The 27101-nt window shown below is 36.6% G+C and overlaps 1 protein-coding gene and 3 long non-coding RNA genes across 8 annotated transcripts in view; 1 reads left to right on the forward strand and 3 right to left on the reverse strand.

The window, feature by feature from the left end:
- Positions 1-4256: 4256 nt before the first annotated feature.
- On the reverse strand, positions 4257-7893 carry LOC136268949 (uncharacterized). Its single transcript, XR_010707158.1, has 3 exons — positions 7699-7893; positions 5787-6824; positions 4257-5405 (listed from the first exon to the last, which is right to left on the reverse strand). It is a non-coding gene; the product is annotated as an uncharacterized lncRNA (long non-coding RNA).
- Positions 5204-27101, forward strand: part of LOC136268922 (uncharacterized) — a 77988-nt gene continuing 56090 nt past the window's right edge. The window contains exons 1-2 of one of the 4 annotated variants that reach the window (XR_010707153.1): positions 16000-16255; positions 16311-16375. This is a non-coding gene — a long non-coding RNA (uncharacterized lncRNA). Of the gene's footprint in view, positions 5275-15999; positions 16256-16310; positions 16376-27101 lie in introns of those variants that run through there. The other 3 variants (XR_010707148.1, XR_010707154.1, XR_010707151.1) reach the window with 3 other exon arrangements.
- LOC136268963 (uncharacterized) lies at positions 13290-16238 on the reverse strand. Of its 2 annotated transcripts, none has more exons than XR_010707167.1 (2): positions 15689-16238; positions 13290-13517 (listed from the first exon to the last, which is right to left on the reverse strand). It is a non-coding gene; the product is annotated as an uncharacterized lncRNA (long non-coding RNA). The 2 variants fall into 2 exon arrangements; XR_010707164.1 differs by lacking the exon at positions 15689-16238 and adding an exon at positions 14378-15664.
- On the reverse strand, positions 21893-25862 carry LOC136268892 (uncharacterized). The gene is made up of 6 exons (XM_066064360.1): positions 25837-25862; positions 23067-24018; positions 22440-22499; positions 22318-22385; positions 22132-22264; positions 21893-22088 (listed from the first exon to the last, which is right to left on the reverse strand). Exons 2-6 carry the CDS (start codon positions 24013-24015, stop codon positions 22000-22002), a joined length of 1299 nt encoding a protein of 432 aa, XP_065920432.1. The 5' UTR covers positions 24016-24018; positions 25837-25862; the 3' UTR covers positions 21893-21999.

Below are 27101 nucleotides of genomic sequence, written 5' to 3' on the forward strand. Positions count from 1 at the left end.
ATTATTATTACAGACAGTCACTATTATTATAGTACAGGAATAATATAACAGGCACTAGGCCTGTAATAGTCCTGATCCTAAGATTCGATACACAACAGAAAATAAAACTTAGGTATCATATTTAATGGTTTGGTAAAAAGTGTCACATCTTGTCTTAAATATATGATAAAGTTGGTGCTGTAACAACTTCCTTTGGTAGGTGGTTCCAACAGTTTATTACTCGTTGACTAAAAACATTTGCCCTGACATCATTAAGTATTTGTTGTTTATAAAGTTTGAAAGGATGACCCCTAGTTCGGGGTAAAACATCTATTATGAAAAACTGAGATTGATCCAAGTTGAAATAATAATAATAAGATGAACAAAATGGTTGAAAATGACAGAATATAGTTCTTTAAAAAGTACTTTTATCAAGTCCTTTTGACTTCATCTTTGCTAATGCACCTGAACTTCTTCCAAATTAACTTCTAAGGCTTCTTTTGAGGTTGGAAAAGGTTTCTAAGGTGATGTTTAGTTGAGTGTTCTATTAGGATTTTGGAAAAACATAGGCGATCTCTATTATGGACCACTACCATGGTTCATGATATTGCAGGGTGAACTGCTAACTTTACCATTATAGTAGTAATCTTCATAATAATTTGGAATTATGTTCAAGGAAGCTATAGCAAATACTAGCAGAACTTAAACTGGCTATATAAAAGAGTTGTACAACTACTTGATTAAAAGGTTGAACTGTGCCTGGAAAACATTATTATTACTAGGCCCGCGGCACATACAGCCGAGTACAACCACCAATGGGGCAATCTACAAATGGGGCACATACAACAGTGCATGACCAGCACAGTGTGTGTGGATGGAAAAGATGCACAAACAGTAAACATAAGTGATATATGCAATTACAATCGTGAGGGCCTGCTACTGTTACGTTGTATTGAATACCTGACCATGGAAGACCACATAATGCATTGTCACCACCCCTCCTGCATGACTCTCACAAGTTGAGGTGCAAGTGCATGCTTCTATCTATGGTATTGATATTGAATCTCATGCCTGCAAGCAATGAAGCTTATACATCCATTAAACAGTCCTAAAATTATAATGTTTAATGAGGATGAATCAGGGTACTGGATTAAGACATGCATGGCTGCTGAAGTTTCCAAGAGCAGACATCAATGATAAAAGAAGCAGGGTATTCACTAGAAACTGCTATCTTAGTTTTTTGATATGAGCTGGGCTATATGTCCTAAAGTGATAACATGATATACTACAAGATGAAATATAGGAGATACACAATACAGGAGATACAGTGCAGGTGATACACAATGCTGTATGCAAGCCAACAAGGGAGACAGCCAAGCCACCCATAAGCCAGGAGACTGCTAGGTGAAGGCAAAATGTACAATACAAGAAAACATTAAAACATACCATGCTCTTTACAATACATTTACAAACACTAGAGGTAGCCAACTGAGCCAACTATAGAGCCTAGCAAACTTCCTTTGTGTTATTGTGTTGGGCGTGGCCACCTTAATTACTTGCCTCAATTTACATGGAGCGCATCCGCAGGCAGCTGGCATGACGACTTTAGACTTGGTGTGCCAACTGGCAACAATTCCGAAAACAAATGATCAGTAGTTCGTTCGTCTAGATCGCTGTTTGAATCCGCCTGGTCGATTAACTGCATTGTAGTGGGCATCACGTGCTAGCTGTTTTGATCGGCGCTAAATAGAATTGTCGTACGGTTTCTATCACCTCCACAAAAACATTCGTCCATTATACGATTGTCTCTTCATACAACATGGATTCTATTCCTGGTGAGTGCAAAACCTTAGGCCTTGTAGTTTTCTCAAACTTTATTAATTAGCTATTATTATTAATGACATATTTTTAATCGCATTTCGCATTATCTTTAGTACTTGGTTGTATAATTATTAGGCTGTTGATATTTAGCCGGTCATTGCAATTTAAAAAAAACTTTGACAAAATCGTAACACAAAAAAGCTTAAGAAACGAAGAAAAAAGTGTGACGTAAGCTAGACTCGAACCCACACATCCAGGTTTAGAGTACCAACGCACTACCACTGTACCACCAGTGCTTGCTGGCTACTCCTTTTGTTTTGTACTATTTAAATGTTACAAATATAAAATACTATAATTATAGTCTAACCATACCAGTGAGGAAGAAACCGGGCCAAAGCTGAACCCGACCCTAACGCTAACCTGACGTTTGCCTGTTAAACGTAATGATGACTTTCACTACCTGTATGAAGGTAGGTTTATGGGTGAGTTCGAGGCGGGCTAGCTCGCCTCGAACTCACCCAAAAACTTACCTTCGTACAACTAGTGTGTTTGATACTAGAGTTATAGGCCCAACAAACGACCGGCTAAATAAATATTTGCACGGTGACCGGCTAAATATCCACTTCGTAATTATTATTATTAATTGCTTGGCAGCACACAACTGTCAAGCTGGGCCGCAGGCCTTTGAGAGTGCCCATATCCTGTTGTTCTCCATAAATCATCAAGATTCTTCTTAAATAATGCTACCGTTGGTGCAGAAATGACATCTGCTGGAAGAGAATTCCACAAACTCACTACTCTGTTGGTGGAAAAATTATGCCTCGCTAGCAGTCAAGATCGAAATTTAAAGAGTTTATGGTGATGACCTCCGGTGGTATCCGTAGTAAACATTCAATATCTTGTAGGCCTCTCCATTAGATCTCCCTTTTGATATCTACAGTACAGTGAAAGTTTCTCTATACTAGTTTCATACAGTAAATCAAATGAACTTGGTAATAACTTGGTGGCAGGTCTCTGTATATTTTTCGTTAAGTAAGGGCTCCAGACCTGGATGTAATACTCCAAGTGAGGTCTGACATACATTTTATACAAAAAAAGTCAACAAGTCAACAGAATAAGTTTGAAGGACCTTCTTAGTAAACCAAGAACTTGCATAGCTTTTGCTGTAGCCTCGGCTTCTGACACTGTTTCAAATCTCTAGTTCACCAAATACCAAGGTCTTTGTTTTCTTGTACTTCTGTGATTTCAAAGGGTAGGTTGGTGGAACTGTCAGTGGCATAGCCAGAATTTTTGCCATGCCAGGGCACTGGGCAGGAAAACCTTCAACCATGCAACACACATACACATGTCTATCTTCATATGGACATCAATAGACCATTGTAAAAACGTGTATGCATCACTATGTATACTTTCATTACCTACACTACTGTATGCATGACCAATGTTCTTTAACCTTACTCTAAGTGAATGCTAGCTATTGACCTTCTTATTCCATATACACATCTCTGTCTATGGTCATAATACTAGACTTGGAAGAAACCTTAATTAAAGCACGAGGCGCTTTTGGTGTTGTATCACGTGATGATTGTGCTCTTCCAGTGCCACAGCCTAGAAATAAAAGAAAACAACTGCTGACTGAATAAGCATTCCATACCATTTGAACTATCACTTAGTAGTATCTATGTGGCTAGGCGGGTGCTAATGCCTCAAATATCTCGCCTTACTCTCCAATTTGAGTTTTGACTGCACCAATAGTTACACAAGTTAATCCAATTGTTAACTGTCCATCCCACTATACTGGAAGAGTTAATAATAATCCTTGTCCTTCACTCCTTGTCACAATACTGCACGGTGTTTTTTGTAATCACATGATCTCGCTTCTATTTATTGCCTCCCATTATTTTTACACAATTGAGTTACTCAAAGGGAGAATCCCTTGGATAATCCCATCCATCGACTATATAGTCGGAAGAGGACAGACATTGGTGAAAATAACACGGTTAGTAAGTTATGTTATGTACCAGTATTTTGTACAATAATGGAGTAATTCACTTTAATCCAGCCCACGTCTTTAATTGCTCAGGGCTCTGGGTGGCTGATGGTGGCTGCTGATGAAACTACAGTAAATGAATACCTACTGATAAAATGTGACCGAATTTTGGAAAATCACCCTTATGGGTGCATTTGACACCTAAAATATTTAATGCTCAAATCACAAACCCTATTTGTTGATGGTTTTTAAGCCATTCTCAATACATTAAATTACAAGAAAATTCTTGAAATATTTTCAAAACTGTGCCCTGCTCTTATTAGCAATCCACTAAACACGAAAATTCTAATTATTTCACGCATGACCATATGGATGATTTTTCAAGATTCAGTCACAAATATGCACTAAACACAGTTTTCACTACACTACATTCTCTTTGTCAACTGAGTTTCCAGTAGTCACAAGTAGGACTTCTAATATAGGAAAATTTAATCTCCAGATTAACCCTAAATGCATTGTGATAAATTTATACAGTTCATAGAAATGATCTAGCCAAAACTTTAGTACTTAGCTAATAGACAACCTTTAGCTACTAATATACGTAATTCGACATTGTATTCTGTGTGTCATTCTTTACTAAGTTAAGTACTTGTGTTTTAAGGCAGTCCTTTCACCGCTGAAGTTTTGAGCATGGAAACAAATAACTAAGAAAGCCAATAATGTAAAATGCCTTTTACAACGTAATATAAGCAAGTGTCCCCCCAAACCAAAAGTAATTGTTACAAGGCTCTTGTTAAACCTATATTAGAATATGTAAGCACTCTCTGGTCACCCCACATACAGAGAGACATTGATACCATCCAAAATGTTCAAAGGTGTTCAGCGAGATTTGTAACTAACAATTATTCCCAGTACGCAAGTGTGACTGAAATGTTATCCAACCTGAGCTGGCCAACATGTAGATATGAACAGAAGGCTATAATGTTATATAAGATCATAAACTGCCGGGTTGATATAAATACTGATGATCTCCTTATTCCCAACCCTGACATCTATACCACACTAGAGGACACATAAAAGATTTATGTTACCAATGACAAGGATTAACTCTTACAAATTTTAAGTTTTTTTCTGTCCACTATCAAAATTTGGAATTCCTTATCCCAGCACATGCTCAACTCTACAGAGATTGAACAATTCAAGCACAACCTAGAGACTATTTAATTAGTAATTATGTGGCTATGATTGTAATTGTACTATTGTTTCTTTTGTGCAGAACACTCTTCTTGAGGTCTGCACAATACAACAAATAATTAACAACTAAGTACTAAAGATAATACAAAATGCGGTCAAAATTACATCATAAATAATTAATTAATTAATTAATAAGTAATTAATTAATGTACTCGAAAACTACAAGGCATACAGACATTATGATTATGATCATGATTACTGAAAACACAGTTACAAACTGATATGTTCAGGTAAGGAAAAACATTACAAATCACATAGATAAGAGTCAGTTATAATTTATCTATAAATACTTGTAGCTAGAGATTGGGATTCAATTGTGTCAGTTGGTAAATTGTTCCAATCGCGGATAGATTTGGGGTAGCTAAGGCCATTCCAAATAAATTCTCTGTTTCCCGTCCTGGACTCAAGCATATTTGCATGGGGGCGGGTGGTCCATTTCCATTCCTTCATTATAAGAATGGCAGCTTTTCCCAGTATTTGCCTGGCACAACAATATATATATATATAAAGCTGCATAAAAGCATGCTTAAGCTTGTTCCTTCCTTTTTAAATTGCAAAAATAACACAAACGTGAAGTTTGTGCTGACTTGATAGCACTGCTGACACGTGAGCTTTACTAAGCCTGTCAGTATGCAAGAATAACCGGAAAATAATAGAAGAATACGGAATAATGGAATATTTAGAGCTGACAGTAACCAGATGCGGGCGGTGGACGGGAAACAGAGAATTTATTTGGAGTGGCCTAATAGCTAAATTTATAATGATCTGTTCTAGCAAACGGAATCTCAAAGTGGAAGGGGTAGTGGTGGCGGGTGGGACTGATATGTGGTGTTAGTGAAGTAATTTGGGACTGTTAAGACTGATGAGGAGTAAACAATGTTGTAGAAGAGTTTATAATCTAGTCACATATCGTCGGTGTTGAAGTGATGGCCATTGTAGATCTGCTAACATAGATGTAACACTACTGTTATATCGGTAGTCCGACATGACCCAACGAGCAGCACGTCGTTGTACCATTTCTATACTTTGTATCTCCTTCTGCAAGTAGGGGTCCCATACTGCCGATCCATGCTCCAACAGTGGTCTCACCGATACTGGTGTAGGCTAAACATTTAGTTTCTGCAGAACATCTATAAAAGACATGCACTATCCGGTGATAGAATCGCCGTTGAATGAAGGCACAAACGTATAGCGCTTACTCATTTTCGTGCTGGTGACTAAAAAGCCGTGTTATTCCATATAACACACACCACAAACGCTTAATTAAGGCGGCCACGCCCTACACAAAACACGAAGGGAGTTCGCACAGCCAGTTGCACAAGACAAGGCTGAAGAGGAAGAAGATTAATAGCAGTATGTTTGTTTGTGCCGTTTATTCTTTTATATTCTTTAACCAAGCTTGCTAGGCTCTGGTTGGCTTGGCTGTCTGTAAATGTATTGTAAACAGCGTGGTATGATTGATTGATTGATTGATTGATTGATTGATTGATTATAACTTTACACAGGGACTAAAAAAGGGGCTAGTTGTGGCCAAAAAGCTAGTTGTAAATGATCATTTTCACAGTCCACTATAGACATAAAATAATTGCTTTAAAACTAATACAACAATATAAAGAATTGGCTTGTACATCACAGTAAGTTTGTTTGCTATTTCCTAGTTCCAGATCTCAGTCAGTGATCTCCAATTGCTTCCCCTTGCCACAATTAAATATGAATGCCCCTGAAATCCCTTCAATCATTCCCTCCACTGCAGACATTTCACTACTTAACAATTGTGATACTATAGAGCACAAAATACAAAATATGTAATTCTAATACAAAAGCAAATTTGTTTATATGTGCTATACCCCCCAGTCTCAGGTTTGGGCTAGTTGTAAAAAAATAGTTTTTTTAGCCACTGACTTTACAGTACTCCATACAAGTATGTTTTAATGTTTGCTTGTATTGTTTACTTGCATTGTATATTTTGCCTTCACCTGGCTTACAAGGCTCTGGTTGGCTTGGCTGTCTTTCTTCATCTGGCTCACCTGGCTAATTTTAACCTGCCATACTCGTAAAGAGCGTGCTTACAAACAGATTGTTTTACCATCCATTGAGTATTGTTCTGCTATATGGGACCCTTACCAGCTAACATCAATCCACAAGCTAGAAACGATACAACATCGTGCTGCACAGTTTGTATTAAATAAACCTTGGAGGAGGAACCATAGAGACAGTATAACTGACAAGCTAATAATATTGAAATGGCAATCCCTTGAGAATCGTAGAAGACACTCATGTTTTAGTCTGTTATTTAAGTTTGTAAACAAGATGATACACATTCCTACCCAGTATTTGCCAGCACCATCCCGCTTAACAACTATTACAGTATTGTGTATCTCCTAATATGTATGCATATAGTGTGCACCCATCACTGTGCTATTGCCATGCCACTGATGAACCCCATTTGGCTATCAGTGACCTCTAGTTGATACTGTGCTGTATATTGGCTACCTACATAGCTGAATATTTTCCATCTTCGGTGATATTGCCAATAATGTATTTGCTGTATACAATACTACAATGATGTACAGCTCTCTCCTGTATGTTTTGTATGCATATACTGTGTACACATCACTGTGCCATTACCACACCAATAATGTACCAGCACTTACTGTAGCTACTGGTGGAATCTAGTTACGATGCCACTGTTGTGTTATATCTGTCACTATTGTGACAAAGGTTGATTTGGGATGATGATTATTTTAATCGTGCCTTCACCACCTATTGTAAACGCATCACTTATGTTTATTGTATGTGCTACTGTGTATATATGTGTATCTTTTCCACCCACACACACTGTGATGACCATGGACACACTGTTTTTACATGCCCTATTAGTAGATTGTCCCATTGGTGGGTGTACTTGGTTGTGTGTGGGCATTAGTATTACTTTGTCTACTTATTGCAATAGTTGCACATTCCATTTGTTATAATTATTAGCTGTGTATATTTTGTGGAAATGTGGTTTCCATATTTAGAATTGTGATAAATTTAAATTAAGTTCGTGGAATTATACAACTATCACATGTCTATTATTATTATTATTATTATTATTTCTAGGCCCGGGGCACAGCTGTACCCAATATAAAGACGAGTTGTACAATTCAAACCATGTTGATGGCTATAATGATGAAGCAAAGTATATTATTAGTGTAAAAGTAATTTAAAAAATTAAAACATGGGAATAGAGATTGCTGAAAAAAGTAAAGAAACAAGAGTCAAACAAGCCAGCATGTTAAACACAGAGAGATCTCTATTTGGACTCAATGGATATGGTAGAAACTAAGGTAAAAACAGTAGTTTCTCCATGCAAATAAGTACTGAGAATGCTTCTGTATAAATGTTTATTTGAGTACAAATAGGGATCTTTGTGTGTTTAACATGCTGGCTTGTTTGACTCTTGTTTCTTTACTTTTTTCAGCGATCTCTATTTCCATGTTTTAATTTTTAAAATTACTTTTACACTAGTTTGTTTATTTTTTATAAATCCATTTATGGATAGCTAACATGATAATAAGATTTGCTGGTGGTGCTTGATATTATACAGTACTTAGTAGTTTCTGTAGTTGCACACTACAATTAGCTGAGGTTATCACTGTTCAGTTATTCAACACGGTAAAATGGTTATGTCACTTCTAATCCGGTGGAGCCTGCCTAATAATCTACATAAAGTCATCAATTAAACTGTTCATTGCAATAATCCCACGATATATGCTGCATGTCTGTTTACATTAATTTAATTTTACTGACTAATGTAACCATGCACCTTCTTCAGCATATTGGTTCACAAATGACCTGCCTATTGATAGGATATTCGGTTCTAAGGTAACTGGTCTGGTCCAAGAGTGGACCCATTTTGTATGTGATGGACCAGGGGCAGTGGAGCAGGCCAAAGAAGAAGGGGAAAAAGGTAACCATATGCTGACAATAGCTGCCTACATTCTCCTTGTTAAATTTCCAATAGTCAAATAGGACTTCTAATACAGGAAAATTGGAAAATTTAAACTTCAGATTAACTCTAAAGTTTACACAACAGGCAAAGCTTAAGTTTTCAATCAAGTTATTGTACAACCCTTCAAGGTAGTTTTATGTTCTGCCGGTATTTGCTTAAGCTTGTATTCCAAATTATTATGTAGATGCTTCATCATTATGTATAGCCATCAATATTATCTTCACAGAAAGCTAATGCAAGTCATGATTACTCGCAAAGGCAAACAGTGTGTGTGACTACACAACATCATTCTTTACCAGGCCAATGCAGTTTATAGCAAGGTGAATGTTTTAAATTGCACAGCCCATCTTTATATTGGGTATACAATTCCTAACAGCTAGCATTAACTATATATCCAATGACTTTAATTGATGCACACAAATTTTCCTTTTTCCCATCAACCATCCAATGGAACCAACTCCCTGCTGATGTAATTAATTCCTCTACCCCTAATGAGTTTTGTAATAACTTAAATAGCTTTTATGATCACACCTGTGCGTTATAATTTTCTGATTGCTGCACAGTAATAAATATAATATAATAATAATATAATATTCAATACACAATTGCATAGTTGACTCATAGTTGTGTAAACATTGTGGAAATGTGGTTTCCATATTTAGGATTGCGGTAAATTTGTGGGAATTATCAAACTATCACATGTCTGTAGCTGCCATACCCAAAACTTCAGCTGTGAAATGACTGCCTTAAAAACACAAGTACTTTTTAAGCATGTCACACAACACTCAATTATGTTATATAGTAGCTAATTAAAAGGTCGCCTTACATGAGTACTAATTTTGTTGGTCAGATCAAGTGTATAAATTTTAAACCACAGTGAATATGACCATGTAAACATGTGTGTCTACAATGGCAAAATTATGACAATTTGCAGTTCCAGGAATTATAATATAATATAGCCTTGAAATAGGAAACTGAAAGTGGTTTATACATGGGATAGCTCCTGTAAACTTTGTTTACATAAGGGGAATTATTAAAAGTATTATATAGTAAAGTTTTGCTTAGTCATCTACTCAGAACTGACAGTTAGTATAATTGTGTATACACTTGTAAGCTATTGTGCCTGCTATGTAACTATGGCAATGATTAGACAAAATGACGATTTACTGTGCAATCCTTAATATAATGACATGTGTGTAATTAACCCTCGATTGGTAGTTTCTGTAGTTGCACACTACACTTATAGGTTATCACTACTCAGTTATTCAATATGGTGAAATGGTTATGTCACTTCTAATCCAGTGGAGCTTGCCTAATAATCTACATAAAGTCATCAGTTAAGCTGATCATTACAATAATCCCATGATATATGCTGTCTGTTTATTTTACTGACTAATGTAACCACCTGTTTTAGTGTTTCATAGTGCATGCAGTAAACTATTTATCTGTTATTCCTCAAGTTGAGTGTCATTGGTTCATAAATGATCTGCCTATTGATAGGGTGAACCCATTTTGTATGCGATGGACTGCTAATACAGAGCAGTAACAATATAGTTATGTCCACCTAAAAACAATAGAGATCAATAGATTTAGTGGAAACTACAGTAAATGAATACCTACTAATAAAATATGCACTAAACACAGTTTTCATTGCACTACATTCTCTTTGTCAACTGAGTTTCCAATAGTCACAAGTAGGACTTCTAATATAGGAACATTTAATCTCCAGATTAACCCTAAATGCATTGTGATAAATTTATACAGTTCATAGAAATGATCTAGCCAAAACTTTAGTACTTAGCTAATAGACAACCTTTAGCTACTAACATACGTAATTCGACATTGTATTCTGTGTGTCATTCTTTACTAAGTTAAGTACTTGTGTTTTAAGGCAGTCCTTTCACAGCTGAAGTTTTGAGCATGGAAACAAATAACTAAGAAAGCCAATAATGTAAAATGCTTTTTACAACATAATATAAGCAAGTGTCCCCCCAAACCAAAAGTAATTGTTACAAGACTCTTATATTAGAATATGTAAGCACTCTCTGGTCACCCCACATACAGAGAGACATTGATACCATCGAAAATGTTCAAAGGTGTTCAGCGAGATTTGTAACTAACAATTATTCCCAGTACGCAAGTGTGACTGAAATGTTATCCAACATGAGCTGGCCCACATGTAGATATGAACAGAAGGCTATAATGTTATATAAGATCATAAACTGCCGGGTTGATATAAATACTGATGATCTCCTTATTCCCAACCCTGACATCTATACCACACTAGAGGACACATAAAAGATTTATGTTACCAATGACAAGGATTAACTCTTACAAATTTTAAGTTTTTTTCTATCCACTATCAAAATTTGGAATTCCTTATCCCAGCACATGCTCAACTCTACAGAGATTGAACAATTCAAGCACAACCTAGAGACTATTTAATTAGTAATTATGTGGCTATGATTGTAATTGTACTATTGTTTCTTTTGTGCAGAACACTCTTCTTGAGGTCTGCACAATACAACAAATAATTAACAACCAAGTACTAAAGATAATACAAAATGCGGTCAAAATTACATCATAAATAATAAATTAATTAATTAATAAGTAATTAATTAATGTACTCGAAAACTACAAGGCATACAGACATTATGATTATGATCATGATTACTGAAAACACAGTTACAAACTGATATGTTAAGGTAAGGAAAAACATTTCAAATCACATAGATAAGAGTCAGTTATAATTTATCTATAAATAGTTGTAGAGATTGGGATTCTATTGTGTCAGTTGGTAAATTATTCCAATCGCGGATAGATTTGGGGTAGCTAATAGCTAAATTTATAATGATCTGTTCTAGCAAACGGAATCTCAAAGTGGAAGGGGGTGGTGGTGGCGGGTGGGATATGTGGTGTTAGTGAAGTAATTTGGGACTGTTAAGACTGATGAGGAGTAAACAATGTTGTAGAAGAGTTTTAATCTAGTCACATATCGTCGGTGTTGAAGTGATGGCCATTGTAGATCTGCTAGCATAGATGTAACACGACTGTTATATCGGTAGTCCGACTTGACCCAACGAGCAGCACGTCGTTGTACCATTTCTATACTTTGTATCTCCTTCTGCAAGTAGGGGTCCCATACAGATATGCTTAATTACCTTCAATGGCCAAGTTTAAAAAGTAGGAGAAGGAATGCTAGACTTATATTATTATTCAAGATTGTAAGAAACTTACTGATGCTACCAAACCATTGTTTACCCCAGCCAACCCCTGTATCATATACTCGTGCCAATAATCCCCTCAAATTTGCACAGCTGCAATCCAGAATTGATTTATATAAGTATTCTTTTCTGCCAAGAACAATTATTGATTGGAATAACTTGAAAATTGACAACATTAACACAATTAACCTTGACACTTTTAAGAACATTATAGATAAGCTAAACAATTTGTGATTTGTAATGCACATTAGCGTGTTGCCCCTGGTGGGCTTTGCTAATTAATAATAATAATAATAATAAATACTACCGATCCATACTCCAACAGTGGTCTCACTATACTGGTGTATGCTAAACATTTAGTTTCTGCAGAACATCTATAAAAGACATGCACTATCTGGTGATAGAACCGCCATTGAATGAAGGCACAAACGTATAGCGCTTACTCATTTTCGTGCTGGTGACTAAAAAGCCGTGTTATTCCATATAACACACACCACAAACGCTTAATTAAGGCGGCCACGCCCTACACAAAACACGAAGGGAGTTCGCACAGCCAGTTGCACAAAACAAGGCTGAAGAGGAAGAAGATTAATAGCAGTAGCTATGTTTGTTTGTACCGTTTATTTTTTTATATTCTTTAACCTGGCTTGCTAGGCTCTGGTTGGCTTGGCTGTGTGTAAATGTATTGTAAACAGCGTGGTATGATTGATTGATTGATTGATTGATTGATTGATTGATTGATTATAACTTTACACAGGGACTAAAAAAGAGGCTAGTTGTGGCCAAAAAGCTAGTTGTAAATGACTTTTAGCTAGTTGTAAATGGTGATTTGGCTAGTTGTAAAAGTCAGACTAAAATACAAGCTGCACCACAGAAAAGAATAGGGTCAAAAGTTATAAGTGCTGTGCATGTTTACAGTGTAATGCAGAAATTTGACTAAAAGTACCTCAAGATCCAATCTTGAGATGGCCATTTTCAAAAATTTCCATTTGTGGTCCACTAAAATTGCAACTTATATAAGTTATGGTCATTTTCACAGTCCACTATAGACATCAAATAATTGCTTTAAAACTAATACAACAATATAAAGTATTGGCTTGTACATCAGAGTAAGTTTGTTTGCTATTTCCTAGTTCCAGATTTCAGTCAGTGATCTCCAATTGCTTCCCCTTGCCACAATTAAATATGCATGCCCCTGAAATCCCTTCAATCATTCCCTTCACTGCAGACATTTCACTACATAACAATTGTGATACTATAGAGCACAAAATACAAAATATGTAATTCTAATACAAAAGCAAATTTGTTTATATGTGCTATACCCCCCGGTCTCAGGTTTGGGCTAGTTGTAAAAAAATTGTTTTTTAGCCACTGACTTTACGGTACTGTATACAAGTATGTTTTAATGTTTGCTTGTATTGTATATTTTGCCTTCACCTGGCTTACTAGGCTCTGGTTGGCTTGGCTGTCTTTCTTCATCTGGCTCACCTGGCTAATTTTAACCTGCCATACTCCTAATGAGCGTGCTTACAAACAGATTGTTTTACCATCCATTGAGTATTGTTCTGCTATATGGGACCCTTACCAGTAAACATCAATCCACAAGTTAGAAATGATACAACATCGTGCTGCACGGTTTGTATTAAATAAACCTTGGAGGAGGAACCATAGAGACAGAATAACTGACAAGCTAATAAGATTGAAATGGCAATCCCTTGAGAATCGTAGAAGACACTCATGTTTTACTCTGTTATTTAAGTTTGTAAACAAGATGATACACATTCCTACCCAGTATTTGCCAGCACCATCCCCCTTAACAACTATTACAGTATTGTGTATCTCCTAATATGTATGTATATAGTGTGCACCCATCACTGTGCTATTGCCACACCACTGATGAACCCCATTTGGCTACCAGTGACCTCTAGTTGATACTGTGCTGTATATTGGCTACCTACATAGCTGAATATTTTCCATCTTCAGTGATATTGCCAATAATGTATTTGCTGTATACAATACCACAATGATGTATAGCTCTCTCCTGTATGTTTTGTATGCATACACTGTGTACACATCACTGTGCCATTACCACACCAATAATGTACCAGCACTTACTGTAGCTACTGGTGGAATCTAGTTACGATGCCACTGTTGTGTTATATCTGTCACTATTGTGACAAAAGTTGATTTGGGATGATGATTATTTTAATCGTGCCTTCACCACCTATTGTAAACGCATCACTTATGTTTATTGTATGTGCTACTGTGTATATATGTGTATCTTTTCCACCCACACACACTGTGATGACCATGCACACACCGTGATGACCATGCACACACAGTGATGACCATGCACACACTGTTTTTACATGCCCTATTAGTAGATTGTCCCATTGGTGGTTGCACTTGGTTGTGTGTGGGCATTAATATTACTTTGTCTACTTATTGCGATAGTTGCACATTCCATTTGTTATAATTATTAGCTGTGTATATTTTGTGGAAATGTGGTTTCCATATTTAGAATTGTGATAAATTTAAATTAAGTTCGTGGAATTATACAGCTATCACATGCATAACCAAACTATAGAAATAAGTCTGGGTTAGCCCAGCCCCCCCTCATATCAACTACTTCCTCCGCCGCTGATCAAATGTCTATTATTATTATTATTATTATTACTAGGACCGCGTCACATACAACCAAGTACATACACCAACGTGAGGCTATTAGGTGGTGAATGCATTATCCCCAAATCAACTCAATATGTCACAGTAGTGACAGATATAACACAATAGTGGCATCGTAACTAATGGCCACCAGTAGCTAAGTGCCAGTACATCATTGGTGTGGTATAAATGGCACAGTGATGTGTACAAAGTATATGTATACAAAACATACAGGAGAGAACTATACATTATTGCAGTATTGTATGCAGCAATACATTATAGGCAACATCACCATGCAGATAAAAATTATTAGCCAATATACAGCAATGCATATCAACACCAACTAGAGCTAAGTAAGGTTCATCAGTGATGTAGTAGCAATGGCATAGTGATGGGTGACACACTATAGTTATGCATACACAACTTGCAGGAGATAGCTACACAATGATGTAGGCGTATGCAAGCCAGATGAACCAGATAAAGGAAGACAGCCAAGCCACTAGAGCCTAGTAGCTACGCCAGGTGAAGGCAAAAAAGATTAAGCACGTATTGAATTGCCTGACACCAACACAAAGAAAGTTCGCCATGCCAGCTGCACAAGACAAAATTGTTCACTTGTATTTTATATGTAACTGTAAGCTTATTGTAAAGAGCTTTAGTGGCATATGTCAGTTTAATGTTTTCTTGTATTGTTTATTTACGTGAATGAATCCACTGGCAGCTGGCATGGAGACTTGAGATGTTACAAACATAAAAACTTACTTGTAATCTTCTTGTTTACACAAGTGGCTTCTGGCTCTCCTGCACGGGCATCACTAATCTTCTTCGCGCAATATGTAAGTAATTAAGCAAGGGTGTGGTACTGGGCGTTATATAGAATTACACGTATGGTCAAGTCATCAGCACAAACAGGAGCGACGATTATATGTTTGTGCCTTCATTCATAGGCGAATCTATCCCCGGTTAGTTCATGTCTCTAGGCCTCGTAGTTTTCTCAAACATTAATTATTAATTATTTAATTATTTATTTATTTATTTATGACGTAATTTTAACCGCGTTTCGTATTATTCTTAGTACTTGGTTATATAATTATTTCTAGGCCCGGGGCGCAGCTGTACCCAATATAAAGACGAGTTGCACAATTCAAACCATGCTGATGGCTATAATGATGAAGCGAAGTATATTATTATAGTGTAAAAGTAATTTTAAAAATTAAAACATGGGAATAGAGATTGCTGAAAAAAGTAAAGAAACAAGAGTCAAACAAGCCAGCATGTTAAACACAGAGAGATCTCTATTTGGACTCAATGGATATGGTAGAAACTAAGGTAAAAACAGTAGTTTTCTAGTTTGTTTACTTTTTATAAATCCATTTATGGATAGCTAACATGATAATAAGATGTGCTGGTGGTGCTTGGTATTACGCAGTACTAAACATGTATATCAAAGTCAGTCACGTACAGTAGTTGTTAAGTAGTCAGTTAATATTATCAGAGTTAGCAAATACCTGTGTATTGTTTCCTTACCATTGAATGTACCTTGTACTATATAGCTCTGACATATCCAACTATAGGCAGTGTACAGCATGCTATAGTCAGCAATAGTATGGCTTCAGATTTATCATATAGGCATGCATACTTGTGCAGTTATGTGATCACAGTAAGTCAAGTGCGTAGTGGTACACAACAACGTTGTTGCTCTGGCATGAACTTAACATACTGTGGTTAAACATAGGTAATGATATAGGGTTTCCAAGTGAATGTATTAACATGAATAGATTGGATATTTATTAACACAATTAACACATTGGTTACCCTTGCAGAAACTAAGTCAGAAGAGCAATGGAAAAGTGAACCTACAAGAAGCAAAATCGCTTGAGAATGGGTGTTATCATTGTAATATGCATTAAAAAATGGGTGTTATCATTGTAATATGCATTAAAAATGGGTGTTATCATTGTAAAATGCATTAAAGGCCAATGCATTTTATAGCAAGGTGAATGTTTTAAATTGCACAGCCCATCTTTATATTGGGTATACAATTACTAACAGTTGGAATTAATATCCAATGACTCTAATTGATGCATACAAATTTTCCTTTTTCCCATCAACCATCAAAATGTAACCAACTCCCTGCTGATGTAATTAATTCCTCTACCCCTAATGTGTTTTGTAATAACTTAAATAACTTTTATGATCACACCTGTGCGTTATAATCTTCTGATTGCTGCACAGTAATAAATATAATATAATAATAATATAATAATACACAATTGCATAGTTGACTCATAGTTGTGTAAACATTGTGGAAATGTGGTTTCCATATTTAGGATTGCGGTAAATTTGTGGGAATTATCAAACTATCACATGTCTAGCTGCCATGGTGGTTTAGGAAACCCCGAGTGGTCCGCCACTTTTAGAAGGGCGTACGAGATTTCAAAATCACAGTGATTTCTCTGAAATCAATGATTTCAATTGTGATTTCATGATTTCAATTGTGATTTCATGATTTCAATTGTGATTTCCGTGATTTCAATTTTGATTTCACACAATGGATTCCCATGCAACCAGGGACCTTGAGAGCTGGCAGCAGTACCAAAAAAGTATTGAACGAGGTATTGGAGAAGTGAGAAAGTTATAATGGATTTCAGCTGTATGAGATCGCACGTGAGAACGCTCGTCCTTGAGCTGTGGTGCTCACTGTGGTGATTCGACCAAGGTTTCGTTGTGACAGGCTGACTAAAAGAAATTGAACCTTCACAGAGACCGATAGAGACACAGACTGACAGTCAGTTTTATTTTATATTAAATTCATCTTAGTTATTTACGTGGTTATAACTATAGTGGGCAGTCAGCTCCGGCTGGTTATGCCCAGAGGGCTCATTCAAATGGCAATACTAATGGGATGGTATGCAACAGTGCTGTGTAATAATCATACTGATTTCAATTAATAGCTAGCTACCCACTGAACCACTGAGAGTGCATGTATACGTTTTAAGAATTATTCATTAGCTATATATATATATAGGGGGGAAGAACTTTGATGTTCATATTAACCCTTGGAACAATTTACATAAAGAAGTAATCAGAGCAATGTCAACTGATGATTTTAAGTATACCTATAATACATCTTCCTGCATGCTATTGTTAATACAAGTATAATGTAAGGTCTGTTATCTATTACACCTGGTCAACGAGTACAAATTACTTATGTACAAATATTATCAATCATATGCAAATAATCTCTTGGTCGCTACATGGTTACATGTTTCACAAGGACCTACAAACTTGTTGTGTAGCTAACTACAACTTTTCACCATGATGCATTCAGTTGTAATAATGTACAATACACTAACATTTTTGCTGGTAAACAGCAATACAACAAAATTAATGTTAAAACAGGTACTTAAATAAGCTATAAGTCGTGATAAAGTGAAATATCTGTAATCAAACAGCTGAGCTACATAGATGTCACCTTATGTATACAGGATTTACAATACCACTCCTCAGAAGTCAGTTCTGGTACTGCAGCTTCAATGCATTCTTCATGAAACCAATTTTCACATCTATCACAGCAAACCATTTTCCCTACATCTGTTAGACAACAATAGCAGTATACTTCACAAGTCTCTTCCTTTATAGCAGCACTCCCTGGTTTTCTCTTTTTTCTAATTGGGAAAGTTTCAAAGATGGCATTATTTTCAAGAATACTCAATAAATGAGATCGCATGTCATCTTGATTAAAAACTGCAGTGGTTGGGTCCTTTCCAAATGCTAAGTGTGCCAGGGTAGCCATTGCATAAAGTGCACAGTCTACTGATCCAGTTTGTTTGGATACATTCATAATCTTTATCGTGAATGAGCTTTGTTCAGTGCGGAGTAACTGTGCTAGAATGTCTAGTGTGTCAGCTGATACAGAGGAATAGGCAGAATCATAGAAGCAAACTTCACTTGTGAACAGTTGGCATGCCACCCAATGGGAAGGCATGTGGACAATTTGCAACACGTTTCCAGCAGCTAAATCTATCTTGGATATTGGCTTCTTTCTTTGCAAAAGTGTGCTTTGCAACCCTTTAATCTCAGGAAATTGTGACTTTAAAATATTCTGAAATGCATTTGCATGTAAATCACATAGTTCTTTGCCTGAAATTAAATCTTGCCTCTGTTTCTTGCATAATTTTATGCTTCCACACCTTGTCCAAATATCAGTAACAGGACCTGGCTCAGAATCTGTGTCCTCATCAATAGTTATAGGATCTGCTTTAGATCCAGTTGCTGTTGTTAGTAATAAATCGTGGATGGCCAATAATGCTCGAGGCGTCAAGACAAACTCTCTCTGTTTAATCATGAGATCTTCATGTACAATTGATTGGAGTGTTGACTGATTTGCCAATTCCATGCATGCATGGCTTAAAGTGCATACATAACAATCAACAGAAACATGTTGATGAAAAGTACTTTGATCAGCCAAAACAAATTTCTCAGGACTCTGAGATGGAGTATACCATGTGCACAATACACCAACTGCCTTCTTTGAACTATCAGCAAATTCAAATGTTGTTTTGTTGTAAGCCTGGGCTGATTTATACTTTTCTAAATAATAAGCAAAGCTTAAGAATCTTCCAATCTTCCATGCTGTTGCTGAAAACTTGAAAACACAAATATTTCCAACTGAAAAGTTTCACTAACTGTAGGGTCAGATGTAGCATTTTGTGCATTGTTCATGGCTTGGGTGGTGGAAACTGCGTACGGCTGCTTAGCTCTGACTCGAAAGAGTCGATCTGCAGATACACGTTCTCCTTCCTGTAGCAACCAAACAATGGTCGTTTTCCTTACATACACCATTTTGTCCCCATACTGAATGCGAACAAAGACAGAGTGGCCACTTCTATTTATCATAGTCAGTTTTGCTGGTTTTTCATTGTATGCAGTTGTGTTAGTAGCTACATCAAACAGTGGCAATGAGGTACTTGGTATTTGTTTTAGCATTACATGTTTTGCTTCATTAAAATGTTTTTGAATGCTATTGTCTATAATGCCATTGCTCTTCAGAACAGAAATGTCAGTAGCCATGTCTTCTGTATCCTCTGGAATATTACCTGCCAAACATGGATCTAAGCCTTTAGTGTCATCACCATCTTCATCTTCGTCCTTTATGTCATCGTGTGTAGCACTTTTACTACAGAACACTGGCAACGGAGGATTGTCATACTTTTTGTGTTGTTGAAGCAACACATGCATGCCAAGAGATTTTATTGCATCTTTAGCTACTTTCTTTGCAGATTGAATTGATTCAAGGATTTCATGATTTGACAATAGACGTATTTCCTGGCTGTTAGAATCCTGATGCCCTTCCTTTTTCTTGTGCACCTCTCTATGGGGGTATACAATTTTGGTTGACTTGGATTCACTCTCTAAGCAGTACTGTACATGTATTTGGTGTAATCTTTGTAGGAACCCCAACACTCCAAAATTTAGGATAGTTGAAAACATAGGGGTCATACTCCTAGCTGTTCTGAAAATTTTTTCACAGGATTGTGATCCTAATAACCAAGGAGCGAAGTGTTGATGACCTGGTGACAGATGGTCACGTAATGTTATGAGATTGATAATTAAGGAATGTGCATTCAATTCAATGCACTTATAAGCATTTGCAGTGATAAAATTGTTACCTATGGAATATTTAGGATTTAATAGTATCCATTCTCGCCAGTACCTCATGAAGTAAACACCGTACCATGCTTTCTCAATTCTTGTTTTTGCATCCAGATTCTTATCCAGGTAACTGTCAATAATGCTGCGCATGACCTTTAGATATGTATATGTTCCCAAAGCCTCTGGAATTTCCAATAGCAAACCCAACACACAATCACCAGTGATGTGTAAAACAGCATCATAGTTCTGCCGATCTTTGTGGTCAATATCTTTCTCCCTCATGCCATGTGTATCTTTACCATAACTTGCTTGTACCAGGAGCAGGTGGTGAACACCAGCAAGAAAAGCACCTAACGGTAACACTATAGATGAGCTTAATAGTCTAGCTTTCATCTTCACAGCCAGGTGTACAACATCTTGAACGTACGCTATTCCATTTGTAGCTTTAATTGTAAACCATGGAGACCAGTCTGTTGGCAAAGTTACTTTGATAAAATTAACTGAATCTGGTAGACTGGTATTATAAAAAATGTGTGATGACAAAAGCATTGCCTTAAGGGCTCGAGAATCTCCATCTGCAGCAAAGCTTACAACCGTGATGTTTCTTTTGGCACATTCTGACAGAATAAAATTCCATCTCTGTACTACAAGACTATATGTATACTTGTTATTAGTACCTAAACAAGCTAAACAAAATGCTGGTATATGCTCAGATAATGGTGAAGCCATATGCACAAATGCATAATTAGCAACTTGATAATCTGAAAAACATTGCTGCATTTGATCAAATGATGTAGCCAAGAATGAATCTGTTTTTGGTAAGCCTTCCTCTGTACAAGGTAACACAAAACCAACCATTTTATTTGTTTCGGGATCATATTGTACTCTTCGTACTACTCTGGTTGCATCTTCCCCAATAGCAATAACCTTTGGGCCTTTGTAAAACTCAAGATGCTTTACAAGTATGTCAAATCGAAATTCACCTTCTGTTATATGGCTGTAGTCTTTGCACATCATTCTTTGCACAGTTCTCAGTGACGGAAGGGATTCAGGTAAATTCTGATGTAGGAAGTTATATGCCAATGGCCCCGAGAAAATAAATAATGATAGTGATAATTTTTTGATGATAAAATCATGTCTCCTTCCATGAGGTGACTTCTCAGAATTTTTAATGGCATTAGAAATCAACCTCTTCAGTATGACACTAACATTCTCAATTTTAGACTGAAGGCAATCTTCCCCATGTAAATTGCTACATGTAAAAACCTCTTTTAGCTCTGGTGCATCAACTGCTAATTGGATAACACGGTCTATTAAATCAAAGTAGTCAGTAATCTTGGTCTGGTTAGGGTTAGAAGCTGATTTAAGGAGTGAAAAGCGCTTACGGGCTGCTCTGGACCAATCAGTTGAAGGTAGCATCACTGGTTCCCCCTCCTGCATGTAGGAGGGGCTAGCCGAAAAACCTGCTCATGGTCAACAATGGATGTGGATTCATCATCAGATGTACCTGTAAAAGGATATAAGATGGAAGCATCACAGAACTTACTTACCATCTGTACTTTGATCTTTTGCATTGCCAGCAACCTTCTGCACATCAGATATGATAGGCTCTTCAGAGGCAACAACCTTGGAGCATCCTTTATCTCCTTCCTTCGACCTATCCAGGTCAATCATACTCTCGACCTATTAATTAATAATACAATTATGTACCCAGTTTTTTATCATTTATATTATACCAAATGTATGCCTTCATTGGACTTGCTTGACACTTCTGAAATCTTAGCACTTGCACTTCCTGTTATACCTATTCATGTATTAATATTAATCTATAGGGAATAATTGTTCAACTAGTACATACCACTAAATTCAGAGTTGTTTGCCGAGTCTACTATTTCTGGGGAGTCCACTATTTCTGAGGCTGCAAAGAAATACAATACACATAATACTGTATATAATTGTTACATAGATAAACCCACCAAATTAGTACAGATAATAGTCTATCTAAGCATGAACGGATACTTTGTCATGTTCTCCCAAGTACAATAATGCAGTTCACCAGCTTCAGTCATTGATGCAAGAAAGGTGTAAGAAAAGGATGGAATATTTGGACATAATTATAAGATGTATGTTTATTGTTCATTGTATGTGCTGTACCTGAATACTGCACTATGGATGTATGCTCCATATTACAAATAAAATGTTTTGATATTCTTTTTTTAGTGAAATTAATACTACAATGTCTTCCATTCAAAAATTTACCCAATCTTGAGCTTACACATAAAAATATTCTACTTTCTTATTGCTATTATTTAGAAGCATTACAGATCGTATAAATCAGTTTCAAAGGAGTTTAACTACAACATACATCTGCCACTCTTTGATTTACTTAAAGAAGGAGCTAAAAATCATTCGTGAACTTTGTAACCATCACGATTAAATAACTGGATTTGCAAACAGAGGTCACATTAAATGATTACATGCTTACATTTGTCTGTTCTTGTAGGTGAAATGTAATCTGTGGCAGCAACAGTCTTCTGTGATGCTGAATCTGTAGTGTTTTTAGTTGCTGAAATAGTGAAGAAGTTGTCAAGTGATTTGCTGCCAGTAAATTTCTTTTTGCAATAAATCTGAATGTGACGGTACCAATTTGATAGCAAAACTTTTCCTGACTTGGTACCTAAGGATTCTACATGGCCACACGTAGAGCAGCGTACTGATGCTTTAATGGTATTGTCAGGAGTTGAGATAGAGATGTTTACAAAGAAATCTTTATTTTCTCTAATCTCTCTGTATTGTGAGTGTTTCGGATTCCTTTGCCATTTTGCAAATATTTGACGAAAATCTGTCAACAAGTCTAGTTCACTGCTAACATTATCTACTGAGTCATTAGAATCTAAGATGGCACTGGTATCATCACTGACATTAGCATACTTAGCACCTGCTGAAATTGCAACTCTTCTCCTTTTTATTCCAGCACTGGCCACGCTTTCGTGTTCTTTCTGACGAGTGTTTAGTACCTGTTTAACTTCTTGAACAAATTTCACGATTCTTTTACGGTGACCGGGTGAGAATTTAAACACGCCTGCTTGTGCAGATGTAGGTATTGCTTGGTGTCTAAAGCAACTTTCATTTGGGAAATCACTGTTCACAATTTCTTCAATTTCAGCTAGTGATTCATCGTTAATCTCAGCTATCACTTCTAGAGTATCATACCCTGTCACTAAAAAGCAATTGACAATGTGAGAAGGAAGCATCTTCTTCATAATTAATTCTGCTTCATTTGTCAGAGCTCTATCATCAAGTTGCATACTTGAGTTGCCAGCTGACAGGTGGACCCTATCTGAGCTTTGCTCCTTCTCCTCATCATGATCTTCTGGCTCAATGGGGTTTAATTGTGCTGTGGGTATGTCTTGTGCCTTTCTTTCCTCAGCCATTAGCTATATCACACCAACATAAGTATTATACATAGATTCTATTATAAGTACAGGATCCCAAATTTATCTACATGATTGGTTAACAATATATTTAGCTAACATGATTAATTTTAAGATTTGTAGCTATTGTTAACTCACTTAGCTAACTATTGAAGTTAAATCCATGCAGCACTAGATATATAGCTCAATTTTAACTTGAGCTTCAGCTTTCGGTTTACTGAAGTCCTGTCAGTTATTAGGCCTTACTTGGGCCTGATACCAAATTGTCCCACTCCGAGTCAAAATTGTCACCTCGGACCTCGACCTGTCACTGAGTACTGTGGGTAGTGCCGGCACCGCCGTTAAGGCGAGTTTGAGGCTTTTGGCCTTGGTGGTCTGACTCTTTCCACTACCTCTACCTCTCTTCAGTTAGCTGGTAGCTTACAACTGTGTACGGGGCTCGACTGTGTAGGAACCACGAGATCTTGAATCTACACTACGGTCCAACCGACGAGGACAAAACAATCTTGGCAATTCGATCACACCAAAATGCCTCGGATATGAAAGTTAACTCAAGCTCCACGTAACAAGTTGCCACGAGGTCGCACGAGGTGCTGAATGGTACACGTGGCTCGAAACGTGCTGAATTGAGTTATTAATTACGTCATGGATTACTGAGAATATACGATGTTTTACGGAAATTAATTTTTTAAAATGTGATTTCTGATTTCATTTGAGTCCGTGATTTCGTGATTTCTATTGTGATTTCAGACGAGGCGTACGAGATTTCCCAAGTGTCGGACCCCCCGGGAAACCAGGACCGGACGAGGTCAACTTCTTCAAGTAAGCCAATTCACACAATAGCTGTAACATACAATTCACGCAATAGCTAGCTATAACATACACTCTTCACCTTGTAGCCACTCTGCCAAGAACATAATTAGCTGGCTACGATGGCTCAGACTGCAACAGCGATCGCGCACGAAACTTCATCCACGATAAAACAACCTAACTAAGCTATTAAAATACTTTCTACTACATTTCACTACACAATCGCTACAAAGCTACAAGCCCTTTCTGTTGTAGTCAACTGTTACACACACTAGTGACCGCCCGAATTTATTAGAATCGTGATATACAAAGTGAAGGGAACTAAGATAACAGCAAACCTTCGAATTTATGTAAAGGAATGGCCATGGATGACTGGATAAACTAAGAAAGGTAAGCTAGTGCCCATGCAGGGTAGCTTTATAGAGATTTCTGGAGTAGTAAGGTTTTGTTCTATTTAAAGCTTACCTTGACATGTAGCAAATATTCCATTACTCATTCATCACTACCGAAATAAATTCAGAGGTTTGCTGTTATCTTAGTTCCTTTCACTTTGTATATCACGATTCTAATAAATTCGGGCGGTCACTAATGTGTGTTAACAGTTGACTACAACAGAAAGGGCTTGTAGCTTTGTAGCGATTGTGCAGTGAAATATAGTAGAAAGTATTTTAATAGCTTAGTTAGGTTGTTTAATCGTGGATGAAGTTTCGTGCGCGATCACTGTTGCAGTCCGAGCCATCGTAGCTAGCTAATTATGTTCTTGGGAGAGTGGCTACAAGGTGAAGAGTGTATGTTATAGCTAGCTATTGCGTGAATTGTACGTTACAGCTATTGTGTGAATTGGCTTAATTGAAAAAGTTGACCTGGTCCGGTCCGGTCTGAGTTTTCTAAACCCCCAGCTGCCATACCCAAAACTTCAGCTGTGAAATGACTGCCTTAAAAACACAAGTACTTATTAAGCATGACACACAACACATAATTATGTTATATAGTAGTTAAAGGTCACCTTACATGAATACTAATTTTGTTGATCAGATCAAGTGTATAAATTTTACTACAATGCAACCACAGTGAATGTAACCATGTAAACATGTTATGTGTGTCTACAATGGCAAAAATATGACAATTTGCAGTTCCAGGAATTATAATATTATATAGCCTTGAAATATGAAACTGAAAGTGGTTTATACATGGAATAGCTCCTGTAAACTTTATTTACATAAGGGGAATTATTAAATGTATTAGAAAGTTTGCTTAGTCATCTACTCAGAACTGACAGTTAGTTTAACTGTGTATACACTTGTAAGCTATTGTGCCTGCTATGTAACTATGGCAATGATTAGACAAAATAACAATTTACTGTGCAATTCTTAATATAATGACATGTGTGTAATTAACCCTCCATTGGTAGTTTCTGTAGTTGCACACTACACTTAAGGTTATCACTACTCAGTTATTCAATACGGTGAAATGGTTATGTCACTTCTAATCCAGTGGAGCTTGCCTAATAATCTACATAAAGTCATCAGTTAAGCTGATCATTACAATAATCCCATGATATATGCCATCTGTTTATTTTACTGACTATTGTAACCACCTGTTTTAGTGTTTCATAGTGCATGCAGTAAACTATTTATCTGTTATTCCTCAAGTTGAGTGTCATTGGTTCACAAATGACCTGCCTATTGATAGGGTGAACCCATTTTGTATGCGATGGACTACTAATACAGAGCAGTAACAATTATAGTTATGTCCACCTAAAAACAATAGAGATCAATAGATTTAGTGGAAACTACAGTAAATGAATACCTACTTATAAAATATGCACTAAACACAGTTTTCACTGCACTACATTCTCTTTGTCAAGTTTCCAATAGTCACAAGTAGGACTTCTAATACAGGAAAATTTAATCTCCTGATTAACTCTAAATGCATTGTGGTAAATGTGTATACAGTTCATAGAAATGATCTAGCCAAAACTTTAGTACTTAGCTAATAGACAACCTTTAGCTACTAACATACATAATTCGACATTGTATTCTGTGTGTCATTCTTTACTAAGTTAAGTACTTGTGTTTTAAGGCAGTCCTTTCACAGCTGAAGTTTTGAGCATGGAAACAAATAACTAAGAAAGCCAATAATGTAAAATGCTTTTTACAACATAATATAAGCAAGTGTCCCCCCAAACCAAAAGTAATTGTTACAAGACTCTTATATTAGAATATGTAAGCACTCTCTGGTCACCCCACATACAGAGAGACATTGATACCATCGAA

The sequence above is a fragment of the Dysidea avara genome, chromosome 1, assembly GCF_963678975.1.
Source record: "Dysidea avara chromosome 1, odDysAvar1.4, whole genome shotgun sequence".
NCBI lineage: Eukaryota > Metazoa > Porifera > Demospongiae > Dictyoceratida > Dysideidae > Dysidea > Dysidea avara.

Excerpts from the sequence above, each read along its gene's own strand:
- LOC136268892 (XM_066064360.1), bottom strand. The coding sequence starts at position 24,015 with ATGGCTGAGGAAAGAAAGGCACAAGACATACCCACAGCACAATTAAAC. Across the intron at positions 22,500-23,066 it reads ACCTACAAGAACAGACAAAT|CCTCAGAAATAGTGGACTCC; the intron begins GTAAGCATGTAA and ends ATTTCTTTGCAG. Across the intron at positions 22,089-22,131 it reads AAAAGATCAAAGTACAGATG|GTACATCTGATGATGAATCC; the intron begins GTAAGTAAGTTC and ends ATCCTTTTACAG.